Here is a 16006-nt window from a genome sequence, read left to right as displayed (position 1 = left end):
TTTTTATTTTATGTAATCATGACATAATAGGTGGTGTTACTTTTCTTCCACATAATTTTTGGTATTTTAAAATTTAACTATTTTTTATTATTAAAATAAAGGAAGACAGACCACACACCATCATGAAAAAATACTATGAAAATCAGAAAGTTTTAATTTTTCTAATAGGGTACAGGATACATAGAAAGAAGCTTCCCTTTCAATTACTTGATTAAATGGATCACCTGACCGTAACTGCTAGGTGGAAATTTGTATCCTAGACACTTAAAAATGGGACAGACAAGATGTGTCTGTTAGGAGAAATATGAGAACAAGATAGTCAGGATGTCCCGTGCTCTGGGCTGCCTCTTGGATGGGAGATGTGGAGCTGGGAAGGCCGGGCCAAGAGGTGAGGGAAGTGTGCAGGGAGATGCCTTAGAAACAGCAACACCGGGAGCAGAAGTAGCCTGTCTTTTGGAGAACAGGAAACTCTGGCCCGGCCTGGTCAGACTTGCATCATAAACTTGATGGTTTGAAAGCACCTACGTATCCAGGCTGAAGCTGTCTCTCTCACTGCAGTTCAGAGTTCAGGTTGTGGCCCAAAAAGACAAAGGGCTCCGTGTACCAGGGAGGGACGTTGCTGAGTTCAATCTGCAGCTGTCTTCTCTCAGCATTTGCCACTGATCACCTCTCCTTGGCCAGAGGCCGTGGCATTACGAGGATCGAATAGCTAAACACTTACGTACATTTAAAATACATTTAACCTTTCTTCCACCGGACCCTGAGCAGCTACAAAACAGCTTTTTCGAATCATGATCTCCTCTTGCTATCTATCTCACTCATTTCTTTTGTCATTTTCTGGCTCAAAATGAAGTTAATCGTGTCTTCTATATCAATTTCTCTTTTGCTTGCCTCAGGCCAGAATATGGGAAGTGAGATTTTGATTGTTTGACAATATCAATACAGAAAAATTAAATATTGTTCCCCCCAAAGAGATATCAGAACTATTTTAAGAATCGGTTTTATCTGTAAAAATGTTAGAGAAAATAAAAAGTAGCTATTTCCCTACAGGATCCTAACATTTCAGCATTTCCTAGTCATAAAGTTTCTGTTTTAATCTTGTAACCAAATGACCTTCAATAAACGACCTGGAATAGATTATTTAATTCAGCTAGCCTAGGACCCCTTTCATTACGTGTTTGAAAAACAGCTTTAGAAAGTCGAATGCAGGCAAATGTTAATGCTTTTATACATTTTAAAAGGCAGTTTTGTTCCATTCTCAAATAACATACAGGTCACTCCTAATGATTACATTCTTCCCCCAGCTAATTTCGAGGCTACAATCTTGCCATATCCATCACTCTTAGATCTGTAGTCAACAAGGCTAAATGTTTGAAAAGAGGACTAGAAAGGGATCAGTATTTTAAACATAAACAAATGTAAACACAGACAAATTAATCCATCTCTCTGGCTTCAACTCTTTATCTTTACAATGAAAGGGATAGGAAATTTGATGGCTACTTTCCTCCTGATTCAAAAATCCCAGGCCTTTGTGATATATTTTCTCAAGGTCAAGTTCACTGTGTTTTTAATTGTAACAGTGAGTTAGTCTAATAAACTAGGCCAGCCATGCCAGCATGTGAATGGAAGAAGGTAAACCAGTGGAGAACTAGTTATTATGTGCACAAAGGTAATGTGAAAACTGAAACAACTTGGAAATTTAGAGACATCTTCGCGTCCCTTGCTATCTATCCCTAAAAGAATGACCGTGACAGTAGAATGTCAGGGAAAAATAAAAAGGTGACATCATGAAAGGCCAACAGGAGAGATACTTTGGAGGAAGTGAGACATGAGGGGTCTATATAAAGCTGTGTGATGAGGCAACCAACGAGGCTCTAGAAATGACTCTGCTCACAAAGTCATGCTTTATAATCTTTAGTCTCTCTTATTTTGTGATATATGAATATATGTCAAAAGCTTTAGTGTAACATATTATGAAATATCTGAGTGCTATGCCACAGACTTAATTTCATAAATTATCTTCCCTGTAATATTGCATATCTCACTATATGAAACGGTGGCCATGGTATTTGATCACTGCATTCTCAACTATTATGCATTAGTATCGATTATTATAAAGCTTTTGCCACAGATAGCTCTCCCTATCTGTTCCACACATCTAACTTTAAAAGAGAGAAAGAGAGAGAGAGAGAGAATGAGAAAAGGGACAAATGAGAAAATGACACAGTTGTAAACAGTTATCCGGGTAAACCATCTGACCATTAAAAGCTATGAGCATGTCTCCTTAGAAAACCAACAAAGCACTATATGTTTTTGAAAAACAACCTCCAGTATGAGAGATTAGAAATGCCTAACTCTGAGACTGAGAGAATTAGTGATTCCTGTGGCAAAGTATTTCAAACAAGGGTGTCTTTTACCTTATAATGATGGATTTCAAACCCAACATTTAAGTAGTGCAGAAAGAAAGAAAGAAAGAAAGAAAGAAACAAACAAACAAACAAACAAACAAACAAACAGTTTGGCCAAATTTACAAATCCTGATCTGATAATCCCTCTTTTATTACAAATGAGCTAATGACATGTTTCATAACAAAAATAAGAAGTAAATGGTTTATCATTAAATAAGTGTCCTCACTGAGCAAAATATTGTCAGACGCATCGGTATATTATTTCTAATTCTCATAAAAACTCTGCAAGGTAAACATCAGAATATCCATTTAACAGATGGCTAAAGCAATGAATATATATATTTTTAAGTTATCACAAATCTCTCTCTCCCCCTTTCTTTTTCTCTTTCTCTCTCTCTCTCTTTCTCTTTCCTCCTTTCCTTTCCCTCTCCCTCTTTTTTCTCCTTAGGTAGGCAACATAAAATACTTATTATTATGAATAAATAAATCCATCTGGACTGTTGGAAATATCTAATGCTTAAAGTAATAGACCTATCAGAGAAGATACCTCTTTACATAGGCAATTCCCTCATAATATATATCTAGACTCTTGAGGCAAATAAGAAACACATAGAAAAAGACTAGTACTAACAACAACCTGCAGCACACAAGTTTATAGACCATTTTATACCTTCTAGGCACATATTATAAAGAACAATAAACAAAAGTCAGGATTCATCATCACACACATTTGATAATTTGATACTCTACCATTCTTTTTCCATAGCTGAGAAGTCAGAGGCTCAGAGAGGATAAATAATATAGCTATGATCACAAAATTACATAACTCTAGAACCAGAACTAGAACTTTAGTCACTAGACTCCAGGTACAGAGCTCTTTCCACAACACCGAAATGAATCTCACTGTGCTTGTTGGTTCCCAGCCCAAATCTTCTCCTGTAATGGCATTGCTATTTCCCTCTCCTCCTTAACCCACCCTTCCCTCGAATACCTAATATGGGAAAGTCAGGTTTTTGACACATCTTGTTTGAAATATTTCCAAATTTGACTTAGGATTCTATTTGACCTTAAAATTTAAGAAAGGGTTTCCTTTATCTCCCTAGCATGTGACATCCCTCCCCAATAACACAGACCATAACACAGTACATGATGCCCCACATTGGTTCGTATATATTCACTGACTTAAATGTAGAACCAAAATATAGAATTAGAAGCAAACTTAGGCATTGGTCTGCCTCATTTTTCCACCTCAGTATCTATAGAATCACGGCTAAATGGTAAGTTCTTTTTTTCTCTATTTTGGGATTTCCAATGCCTAATGCAATTCTCGTTTCCATACTTCTGAATATAATTTTATCTGAAAATGAACTTTCTTCTCGTTTAACTTGATTTCAATTGTTCTTCCTCTGTCATAGAGAATAAATGATCCCATCTTTTTCATTAAAAGAAAAAAAAAGAGGACAACTCTATTTTCTCAAGAGTATATGAACACCACGTTGACTCATCCATGTTCTCTAAGCAGTTTAGTTCATATCTTTGAGCTGGGACAATGTGGCCATTATGATGCTATTTGCCAGAAAATTCTATCACATGATTTGCCACCATGTCTGACTGTAATAATGGGTTATGTCCAGGGGGCAATTAACTTTTCACAGACATTTGCTTTTATGGAAAATAAACATAAAACAAGACTTAAATGTGACCTTTTGGATTATAACTCTCCTTAAACTGTACATATGTCAAAAAAAGGAAAATCCACTGAAACTGCCATCAGGTTCATCTTCCCTAAACACAACTTCATATACCAAAAACTTGTACCATACCTCCACTCACCACATCCCATTGGCTGCTGGATCAGGTCCAAAATTCTTCTAATGGAGGCTCATCCCATACCAGCATCCACATCATACCGCCATTTTGTCTTCTACTCTTCTTTACAATCTTTTGCTTTAGCTAGAGCAGTCTACACATTATTCCTTGAAAGCATGGCTTTGTGTATGCCCATCCCCTGTTGAAATAGTTTTATTTCTCTATTCTACCTTTGTAAATCTTACTCTTCTTCCAACTTCCTCTTCCACAGCAAAGTTACTTTCTTAGTCATTATAACACTTTGTACACCCATGGGTCACTTCTGCTTTGCCTCTCAAAGAGACTAGTTGACATGCTGGAAAGAGTATGAGCTCGGAAGCCAAACAATCCATGCATTATATCACATTATATCAAACATGGAGTATAATCCTAATCTTCTCATGTACTAATTACAGGGCCATGAAAAGTTACTTCACTTCTCAAAGCTTTAACTTTCTCAACTGAGGAATGGAAATGAAATACATCATCTTATTAAAAATAATCTGAAGTGCTACCTTGTAATCCATCTATCACTCAGACAACAAACACTGTTTATATTTTTAATGAAGGCTGTGCATTTTTAAGTTAGGCATAAATCTTAAAAAAACATATGGGGGGGCGCAAACTAACACCTGTGTTCTCCTGTTTTAGAATAATCCCATAGTTTCTTTTTCGGAAATAAAAATAAAAATTTAAATACATAACACCAGCCACTCAGGTCAAAATCTTCTTTGGCAGATTTCATAAAGGAGTTTCTTGGTAAGATCGTGAACCTAAAAATAAGTCGCTGCAGTGGAAGTACAAATAGTCCATCCATTATATCCGCACCATCAGCCAGCAGTGTGGCGGTGACAGTGTGGGTGTGGGCATACAAATATTTGGTTTTGAAGGAAAAAAAAATCTGCCAAGAAATATATTCTGATTATGATGAGTGAGCATATTGCCACCTAAGGGAGATCAGAGACTACTAAATAAAAAGCAGTTCTCATCATCTTTTGAACCTTTTAACTACTAATGATTGGGTTCTTTGCTGATGATGCGGAACAACTTTTCAAGCTGATTAATAGGTCATGTGTGTAGAAGAGGCACCCCTGTTCATAAAACAATTATGCTAATCCTCTCATTTTTTTTCAAAAATTATGAATATTGTAATCTTTCAAGAATATGGGTGTTGGTTGCAGATGGCATTTGTGTATTACTTGCCGAACTCATTAACATTTTTGAATTTCACATATTTTATCCTCACAACCCCATGAGAACTTTAATATGGGGATTATCACCCTCTATTTAAAACTGGTAAACAAAGATTCAGAAGCAACGTGGAGGCCTGCCCAAGGTCAAACAGCTAGTTAAGAGGAGACAGCATTAGAATTTTGATTTTCTAAATGAGTACTCTTTTCAAAGACTCAGTAAGTAAATATTTCCACAGTTCATAAAAGTGAAGGAAATCTTTCTTTACTGGAAAGTCTCAACTTCATTTGACTCATTTTAGATGTTTACATTGGCAATACTGTTTTAGCTTGTGCCTATACAAATTCAAAAGTTGCTCATTTTCCTGAGTAGATCGATAAACTGAGTCAATGTTTGATAATGACTAGAACAAAAGTAACAAAACCATTCTTGTGTTTGGCCAGTGCAGATATAATGGCCTGGATGCATATTGTCTCTGTGCCTAAAGAACAACACAGGATATTCTATTTTTGTGAGGATCTTAAACAACGTTGTATCTGAATGAATGCCAAGCAGCAGGCCACAGACTAGATATTAGTGGTCTAAGAAGTTTTTCACCAAGTATAACCCAGAATGTATAAGGTATTTATGAGCCACTTTATGGGTACAAACATTAATATTCAAATCCAGGCACAGAGAAAAGTAGCTGATTTCCATAAATGAGAATATGGATGAGGGGAGTCGCTAAAGTGTGAACTCAAAAACAGGAGACAATGTAATGACTGACATTTACTTCTGATTGCAAAAGTAGTTCCTTTCAGATAAAAGGATTCTAACTCTGTAACCTCTGACTTAATGTCATTCAATTTCTCATCTGGGTTGTACCTATTATAGTCAAAACATTTGCCCTACTCTATGTATGCCACCCAACCAACATTCATCAAACCTTAAAATGGTCATAGAAATTAGCAGGTTCCTAATCAACATGTGAAAGTTAAAAATAATTGTAGCCCAGCTCAGGGAAGTTATAGTCAGTTTCTCATTTTATGTTATATGAATTACATCTGTTTAAAGATATTATAGAAGACATTCATGCATCTGGTGGAAAGCTAGATTACATAGTATTCAAGGTCCCCTCTAATTCTCAAATTCTTTGATTCTACTCATTATACCATTTGTGGTCTCTTATTTTGTAAATAATGAAAGGAAACAGAAACATAAAGTAAAATTAAGACAGCCGCTGTTATTGTACCTAAAACATGAGTTCATGATTCTAAACTCAAAATATAAGCTCCAATAAAATTCAAATTCAAATTTAGATACAAGTACTACGAAAGGATGTAAAACAATCAAAAGCATTGACCTTCAAATTTTGGGGCCACACAATGGGGTTAGCATCCTTAATAAAGACATATGTAAAACTGAGAAATGCAAGAATTTCGATCCTAGGGAATATCAACTACATGTCCCATCAGTGAGAAATTTTTAGACTGAGCAAAGGCAAGGAAGAGTAACTTGGTAACCTTGTTCTCTGAACATAGAACCATCTCTTCTCTGTGACGTCTGGCCAGATACCGACCAACTGCCTCAGTTGCTCAACCAGTATAATTGTACACATATTTTGAAATATATTGAAAAAGGGATTCACAAAACTTTTTACATGTATTTCCAGAAGAAATGCACAAAATTGAATGAGCTTAACTTAGGTATCAATTATCAATGATTAAAGAGAAGCACTGTCACATATTAAGATAATTCTAACAATTCCTTATTGTTATTAATAAAGTGATGCCTCATTTTGCCAAAGAAATCTTTGTTAAGTTGGGTATAAATTCAATTTATGTACTAACTCAATTAGCATAAAATGAATGAATCATGTTTGAGAGATTCCTCCAGCAAATACTTTTACAAATTAATTCTGCTTACTAGTCCAGATTTTTCTAAATGCCTTTATTTACAGTGAGGTAATTTTCTGGGAAATTAGTTTATATACCTTAAGAACATATATCACTTGAGTATTTGTAAAATAAACTCTAGAAATGGTCTAAGAATGCAGAGAACCTTGCTTTGTAATAAAAAATCATAACATTACTATAATCTACACATACATAGTCAAGACATTATATGCTATTTTCTAGCAACTGTTAGAAAGCTATAAAGCATATAAAGATGAAATTTGCCTCTAATAGAAAACTGCATCCTTAAAATGCCAAAAATGCAAAATAAAAGACCTCAAATCAACCTTTAATGTTTTGTCATGCAATTAGCTATAGCCCATTGGGACAAGATTTTTAGATTGTTTTGCTTTGCCGTGTTTTTTTAATCAGGTTACCAGTTTTACATGTCCTATAAGCAATGGGCCTGACAAAACAGTATGATATTATTAATAAATGCCTTTACAGTGGCTTAATACAAGTCAATAGGAATAAAAACATATATACTAAGAATTTAGAATGGCAACATTTGAACTGAATATAAATTACGTGATTATCGACCATTTATGAATCAGTCTGATCAATTACACTGCCTTAAAGGTCTTTGGGCATTTTTCCCAAGCCAAGTTTCTCTTCTAAGTTATCGTTGGTACAAGGTGCGATGACTTTCAGGCATCAATTAATATAAATTGAAAGCAGGCAAAGTATTAATTAAACATGACACTCTGATTATTTAAACCTTCTATTAAAGTTGATTATTCAGACCATGCTGATAGCCTGGTCTTCAAAAATGACTGATGATATCAAGCTTTACTGACTTTCACCAAGTCTACTATTTCCAACTCTTCAAGACAGAAGGAATAAATGAAGTGAGAAGAACACTGGAACAAGTCTAATAGACAAACTGACTAATCTCAGACCCCCAAGGTCAAAGAAAAGCAATTCATTTCTTGGCTTTCATCAACACAAGACATGATTTATCAATTGAAGGGCAGGATTACAAACATTATACATCTCAATGATATGTTCTTTGCACTGTGTAACTTTGTGAACAATGATAGATTGCACTGTCGCCACACAAATAATGTCATAAGGCAAAACTCATTATATTTGCAAATAAAAACACTGATTTTTAAAAACAAATGTACACATTACCAATCATTACTACTACCCATTTCATTTCATGGGGGGACATTTTAAATTTCAGAGATTCTATGGGATTCTATCACCTTCATGATCCAAACTTTGGACATTCCAACCCCTCAAAATACTATTTTTACTCTTAGAGAGTCAGCCACCATGCTATAGATAATTTTTAAATGCAATATTTTTATATTATTACAAAAGTTTCAGTAATAATTACTGTCATTTTACATAAATATGTTAAATGCCTCTTAAAAGATTGCTACTCCCATAGATCCAAAGCCACTCTTAGAGAAGAAAACATTATAAAAGGACACTGGCAACATTTTTAACATTATAAATGTAATCATATAGCAGGGATTTTGCCCCAATTTTTAGGATTAGTGCTTTACAAGCTTTAAAGAGGAACTGAGACCTAACAGAAGAAAGAAGTCATGAGCTAGTTATTTTGATTCCATGAATCTCTCAGTTTACCTCTCACTTGTGGTAACACTTAGGGAGCTGTTCTATAAGTCATTCTCATAATAGCAGTTCAGAAATGACTCCATAGAGTGATGTTAGGTAATCTGAAAAAATCGCCACTGAAATTAAAGTCTATGTACAGGGCAGTCCATTGTGATCATGAAACCTCATTCTACATCCTATGTATTTTAAATCACATTGTTATTTTCAGTGATCTAAATTAATGATCACTTTTTCTATTAGGGCACAATTGTAACAAAATTTTATTGCCTAGGTGGAGAAGGATAGTAAAAGGTGTTGTATGTTCAGCTGATGATTCATTTCACCAGCTGCCAGAAAGTTACACGTTGCAGCACACCTGGACACATGCACCCGTGACTGATTGGGAAACACATTTATCTTGGCACGTCACAAAGGAGATGGAATTCTAATTACTCTCCCTTGTAACTAAATACATTTTGGAGCTGTATCTACCTACAAAATAATACAAATTACACATCTGGATGAGGTTCACATAATTTTACCATCTGTTCTCTATGTTCAACCATAAATATTTCCCAAATCATTCCTTGTGTTTAAAAAATAAGATTTAGTTTTAAAAGACCTGGACTGATTGCCAGCATTATAGAGAAATGTTATTTTTTTAAAATTAAGACACTGAATATGTTGCTTAAAAGCTCGAACTTCTTTGGTTTGATAAATACACAGTACAAATTTAATCTTTACTTTTCATTAAGGGGATTTTGTGGATTTCTCATATTCTGACTTTGAGAAAATAAATTTGTTAGCTAAATTTTACACAGAATCATTCAGACAAAAACTGAATATTTGAGTACCTTGTATAACAGAACAAAAACAGAGGTTTCCCTATTCACCTTAAGTATTAGCAATTATTAATTATCTCGATCCCAAATTCCACAGATTCTTACTTAATTTCTCCGGAGAAGTTCCTTAGTTTAAGACCTTAAAATATCAAATTAAAAGTATTCTAGGAATATTTAATGAAGTTTGCAAAATCATAATTTCCAGAAAATGAAAACATTTCATCTGGTATAACCAGTGATAATAATCAGTCTAAATCAGTTTTTATCAAAACTACTTTTAAATTATTATAAACCTCTTATTTTCTCTAAATATAAAATGTTATATGAAATCTGTACATAAGAATAGGAGAGATCATAAAATACATATTCAATTTCACTGCTGAAAGTTTATAGAACAGGCTTCAATAGGTGTGAAATACTTTTCATTTTTCTTTCAAAAACACCGGAGAGAATTGGCTAGGATATTGTCGCTTAGGAAATACTCTTATGTGAGTAACATTTTATGTTGTTCTTACAATCAGGAAATATAATTATAGTAACAACAACCAATTATGTAGTGATTAAAAAGTACAGTCCCTAAACTAAGTACTTTATACGTATTAACTCATCGCCACAACCCAATGAGGTAAGTGCTACAATTATTCTCACTTTTCGAGATGAGGAAACTTCTTTGCAACAACAAAAAAACCACTGAATCCATACATCACTGTTCTTTAGTAGTTGTACATACTGAATCACAGACATTATCAATGTGTGAAAATAAGACCCTTAAGAAAGAAAGAGAGAATCTTGAAAAGCATACTATTCTTGTAGAATATATCAGAAATTCAGATCAGGGTAATTATGGCATAAATAGGTTTAAAATATACTCAATATACACAAGAGTAGTGTATACACAGCAAATAGACCTATATTTAAACCGTTAAATACCATTACAGGAGAACATGAGCTATCTCTATGCCATCGATGTACCATACAATAAATGTTACATAATAGGTCACATCCACAAACCTACAGTGTGCCTTTTTTTTTTCATAAGAAATATTCTCCAATACTAGTTTTTAGTAACTAGACTCTTTAAAATGCCTTTAAACTTAAAAGACATAAACCATAGTAATCTCTTCTTTGCAATGGAAATCCAATAAATATTTCACATATATAAAATCTAGTAAGAACAGCCTTTTCTCTGTGTTGCCATTTACACACTTCTCAAAAGTAGTAAAAACAGGGCAACCTATTTATCTGTGCCATCAATAGATTTAGAGCCAGAAAGTGGCTTATCATTTCAAAGGAATGCTAGAAGATACTAGTGCCCGGTAAATGCGTGTACTGTACCACAATTCCAGTTCTAAATATGAAAGTACTATCATAAATTTCTCATATTTCTCAATAAAATAAACTTTTCACATGTTTAAATTACATATTTACTTGTGTCACGGTTGAATCAGATGGTATAAGACGTCATTTCAACCTTAGTTGCTGGTGTGCGTGTTCAAAATTCTGACGTGATACTTCGCCAGATCTAACTGGCTTACCATCTCCTGACAGACAGACATAGTCCCAGGATTTCTCAGTCCACCTTAAAGTGAATGTTGAACACTTGAGCCTCGTCTCTGATGTCTAGGCAATTTTACACTGACTCATCTTTGTACATGTTTTGTTTCTCAAAGTCTTTCTCCCTTTCCCCTTTCTCTCTCTCTCTCTCTCTCTCTCTTTCTTTCCTGTTTTTTTCCTCCCCTGAAAAATACCTGTTTATCATTTGAGACTCGGTATAGGTATGTCCCCCTAGACAGAGTTAAGTGTTTCCTCCTTTACTCTCTGTCAGAGGAGTAAATAATCTATGATGGCATCATACTATGTTACTTTCATTTGTTTACACATTTGACTAAGTGACTAGACCATAAAATCTTAAATATAAGTTTTATCGTCATGTAAGAAATTTCTACCACAATGGTTGAAATATGGTAGATGTATAATCAATGTCAGATGAATTAAATTACTTTATAATTCTGTCCATATCTTACACTGTACTTCTTAAAATTTCCCTCTTCTGCCCATAGGTTATGCTGTTTTGCTGTATAAAGTCAAGCGTTTGTATGCAAATCACAAAATTCATTTGTCTAAGTCCTGAATTAAAAATAATTCATCTTAGGAATATTATATAAATCATCATCAAATTACTTAATCACCAAAAGTATTACCTAGGAACAAAAAGTAAAAGCAATCATCTGGCTACTAAAATTTGTAAGTTCTTATAATATTCTACAGTCACTTCTAGGCTTTCATAACTAATTGTTCATTAACTGCATTATTCTCTTTAATAGAATAGTTATGAAAAAACTCACATGAATTATTAGAAATAATCCATTTTTGGAGCTCATGTCTTACAGAACATTTGTGGGCAGCTGACTTATCATATGCTAACATATGTAACATATGTAGACTTTTATGAAATTGGTTATCTAAAACATAACTATATGATAATTTTATATTTTCAGGTTATCAGATAATTTAGTGTTGAATGTGGAATATACAATAAAGTTGTTTACATATAATCTGTAACAAAGTCAAATAAAATTTTATCTCCCTGAGAAAATGATGATGATAATGATAATGATGATGATGATAAAGTTAATTAGCCCACACTAAGGATCTTCTTTAGGTCTACTTTTTCAACTCTATAATCTTACATTTTATTCCTCATAAATATTTCAGAATAAATATGGCCACTTACTTCTCAGGATTTTCTACTTCTTCCGTAACAAAGTTGAGATAAAACCTAAAAAGATATAAATGAATTATAAATTATAAATATATTTTATGACTATAAACCAAAGTTTCAAGTTTTAAATATCTACAATCAAACTCAGAATTATAAAAAATTATAAACAAATAATTATTGTGAGATGAAAATCTCCAATACTCAAAAGCCCCAACAAATCATTTTTCTATTAAGCCATATTTCTTATTTTTCTTATTTTTTTTTATTTTTTGTTTTTTAAATGTTTATTTATTTTGAGAGAGAGAGAGCACATGGGGGAGGGGCAGAGGGAGAAAGGGAAAGAGAATCCCAAACAGGCTCCACACTAAGCATGGAGTCTGACATAGGACTCAATCTCACAATCGTGAGATCATGACCTGAGTCAAAATCAATTAGAATCAGGTGCTTAACCAACTGGGCCACCCAGGCTTCCCCAGTTATTTTTTATTTTTTAATATTTTTACAGAGGTATAACATATGAATATTTAAGTGCACAAATCTTAATCTATAATTTGGTGAATTTTTACATATTTATATACCCATGGAACCAACAAAAAGATCAAGAGATAAAACATTCCTAGAACCCTAGAAGGTTTCCTTATCACCTTTTCTAGTCAATATCATCTCTTTCATTCTCTTGTAAAGGCAACCATTATTCTGACTTTTATCACCATTGCTAAGTTTTGTTTGTTTCATCACACTAGACTAATATTTGCCTGTATAACTATTATACAATATTTATTATTTTGTGTCTGGCTTTTTTTTGCTGAGCTTTGTTTTCATGAGCCTCACCCATGCTGTTGTATGTAACAATAATTCATTATTTTTATTGATGTTTTCTATTGTACTGTTACACTATACATTCTACTGTTGATGGTTTTGGATTACTTCCAATATATAGCTATTATGAATAGATACCATAAATATGCCTATGCATGTTCTTTTGGGGACCAGGCAATCATTTCTCTTCGGCAAATACTCAGAATATAATCACTGAGTCAACAAGTGGATGTATGTTTACAGTCAAACTATTTTTTTCCATTTTTGCATTCCCAGCAATATAGGAGATTATCACGTGTCAGCCAGTAGGGAAAACAAAGTGGAAAATCCACACTAATTCTCCTCAAGGAGCTCATAGTATATACAGTGGAGCATAGACTCGTGCAATGTAGCATAGGAGCCAGTGCTGGAGTGTGCACTGGGTACCATGGGAGCCAGAGGCAAGGTCTAACCCAGACTGGCAAGTCAGGGAAGATTTTCTAGAGAAGCCATCACCCAAGTTGAGTCCTCAAAAATGCTTAACGTCTAGCCCTAGTGAAGTGGTGTAAGAACATTCCAGACTGAGTATAGCACACAAGCACAGGGGTGGAAGCCACAGTTTAGTATTTTGCAGCTCAAAGTGTGTCAGGGGTAGTGAGAACAGACTTTAAGTACCAGATGGCCTTAGGCTTCAGGAATCCAGATTTTAGTAGTGGTGGCAGGTCAATCAAAGCTTATAGGACAATAGAAGTGTGACAATAGCATTTCTCAGTTTTAGAGTTCATGGCTTCATACTTGCACACAAGGGCAAGTAGGAACCGACAACGGGATCAAAGATAATAGATTCTTAATCTTCACTTCTTCCTTTCAATTTACTGTTTTCTGGTATGTGCCTATCCAGATCCTCAAGTCACAAGACTATGAAATTGCATTTTTTAGACATACAGTCATTACACTGTAAGTGGATAACTAAACAGCAGAACAGTTTTGACACTTTTCCCAAGTCCTGAATGCTTTTCTGGGTCCCTTACATGACAAAAAGTATTCTAGGCACAAAATAGTTCACTTTCAAGTTTGACAGGATTACAAATATCCCCCTAAAGTTATGGCCCTAGAGAAAGAAATTCAGATTCCTTTCCTTGACTTTGTGACTCTACTCACCCCACCCAGAAATGTCTACCACCTTGCAACCTTGACTTCTTTTTCCAATCTAAAGGGATTGCTGGATACTCTTTTAAGCCCTTATAGTTCTTTTTCAAGGCTCTAAGATGTATGACCGAGGCAGACTCCATCCTCAAACAAGCATATGTAGATAATTTAATTGCGAAGATGGGAAAGCTAAGAAATCATAACGGGAGAGCTAAACATATGAAGACAAAGACATTTCTCTTCTTCATTTCATACATTTAGGGCATTTCCACAAAATAAAAAAGGTCAGGGGCGCCTGGGTGGCGCAGTCGGTTAAGCGTCCGACTTCAGCCAGGTCACGATCTCGCGCTCCGTGAGTTCGAGCCCCGCGTCGGGCTCTGGGCTGATGGCTCGGAGCCTGGAGCCTGTTTCCGATTCTGTGTCTCCCTCTCTCTCTGCCCCTCCCCCGTTCATGCTCTGTCTCTCTCTGTCCCAAAAATAAATAAACGTTGAAAAAAAAAATTTTTTTTTTTTAAAAATAAAAAAAGTCATATTTTCAAAACACTTTTCTCTTATTCCATGGAAGATAAAATAGCTATTAATATAGGTACACAGAAGCTTGGGTCTATAAGTATGAATTTTCTATAACCTAAAACCAAATGGCTAGAATATTAGCCCAACAGACTTTAATATCAAGTATGTCATAGCTTAAAAAAGAATGAGAAAACCTGTCTTACCCCATCTTTATAAAAACCCATCTAAATTCACAAGTAGAAAGCTGATGTTCATGGTTGTTAAACACTAGACAATAAGCTCCAAATGGAGTCACTTATGCTGAGCTCCACAACACCAAACCAAGGCAATTATAGTTTCAACTCTCCCAGTAACGGAACTTTAAACCAGCCACTCAGGAATCACTTGATTAGTACTAGTTAGGTAATCTGCCTGATAGATCTCTGTCATTGTTTAAATGAAAGTAACCTTGCAAAAACCAACTGCTTTTTTGCCTACACTAACTTCTTTGTTCCTGCTCCCTTCTGCCTATAAAAGTCTTTCATTTTGTACAGTTCCTCTGAGCTCCATTCTATCTGCTAGATTAAATACTGCCTGATTCAAATTGATTTTTGCTCAAATAAAGTCTTAAAAATTTTAATACGCTTCAGTTTATTTTAACAAGGTGAAGACATCTAATATTTTAAGGATTGTGTCTTAAGTAGAAACATTTGAATAGCTGACAGAACAGTAGCAATAAAGGTGATCTACAAAGTTAGCAGCCAAGGATATTTTTTAATGACTGGAGAGTAAGTTTCTAAAAATAGAGGCTGTAGTTATACCAGGAAGGCAAGTTAACAATCAATACTTATATCTGGAATATGCACTCTGAGGGATTTCATGTGTTTGTTATAAGGCCAAAGCAATGGGAAATACAGGAAGAACATGCAGGGGGAAAAAAAGAAAAAAAATCCCCCCAAAATGAAACAAAACACACACACACACACACACACACACACACACACACACAGAGAGAGAGAGAGAGAGAGAGAGAGAGAGAGAGAGAGAGAGAGAGAG

The 16006-nt window shown here is 34.6% G+C and overlaps 1 protein-coding gene across 1 annotated transcript in view; it reads right to left on the bottom strand.

Moving 5' to 3' along the window:
* Positions 1-16006, bottom strand: part of SLC7A11 (solute carrier family 7 member 11) — an 83690-nt gene that overhangs the window by 41179 nt on the left and 26505 nt on the right. The window contains exon 6 of the mRNA XM_040473881.1: positions 12524-12568. Within this exon, the coding sequence (XP_040329815.1) occupies positions 12524-12568 (45 nt within the window). The remainder of the gene's footprint in view (positions 1-12523; positions 12569-16006) is intronic.

Source organism: Herpailurus yagouaroundi, unplaced genomic scaffold (genome assembly GCF_014898765.1).
Source record: "Herpailurus yagouaroundi ecotype Mexico unplaced genomic scaffold, PumYag 28, whole genome shotgun sequence".
Classification (NCBI taxonomy): domain Eukaryota; kingdom Metazoa; phylum Chordata; class Mammalia; order Carnivora; family Felidae; genus Herpailurus; species Herpailurus yagouaroundi.
This window is presented reverse-complemented; position numbering and strand designations above follow the sequence as displayed.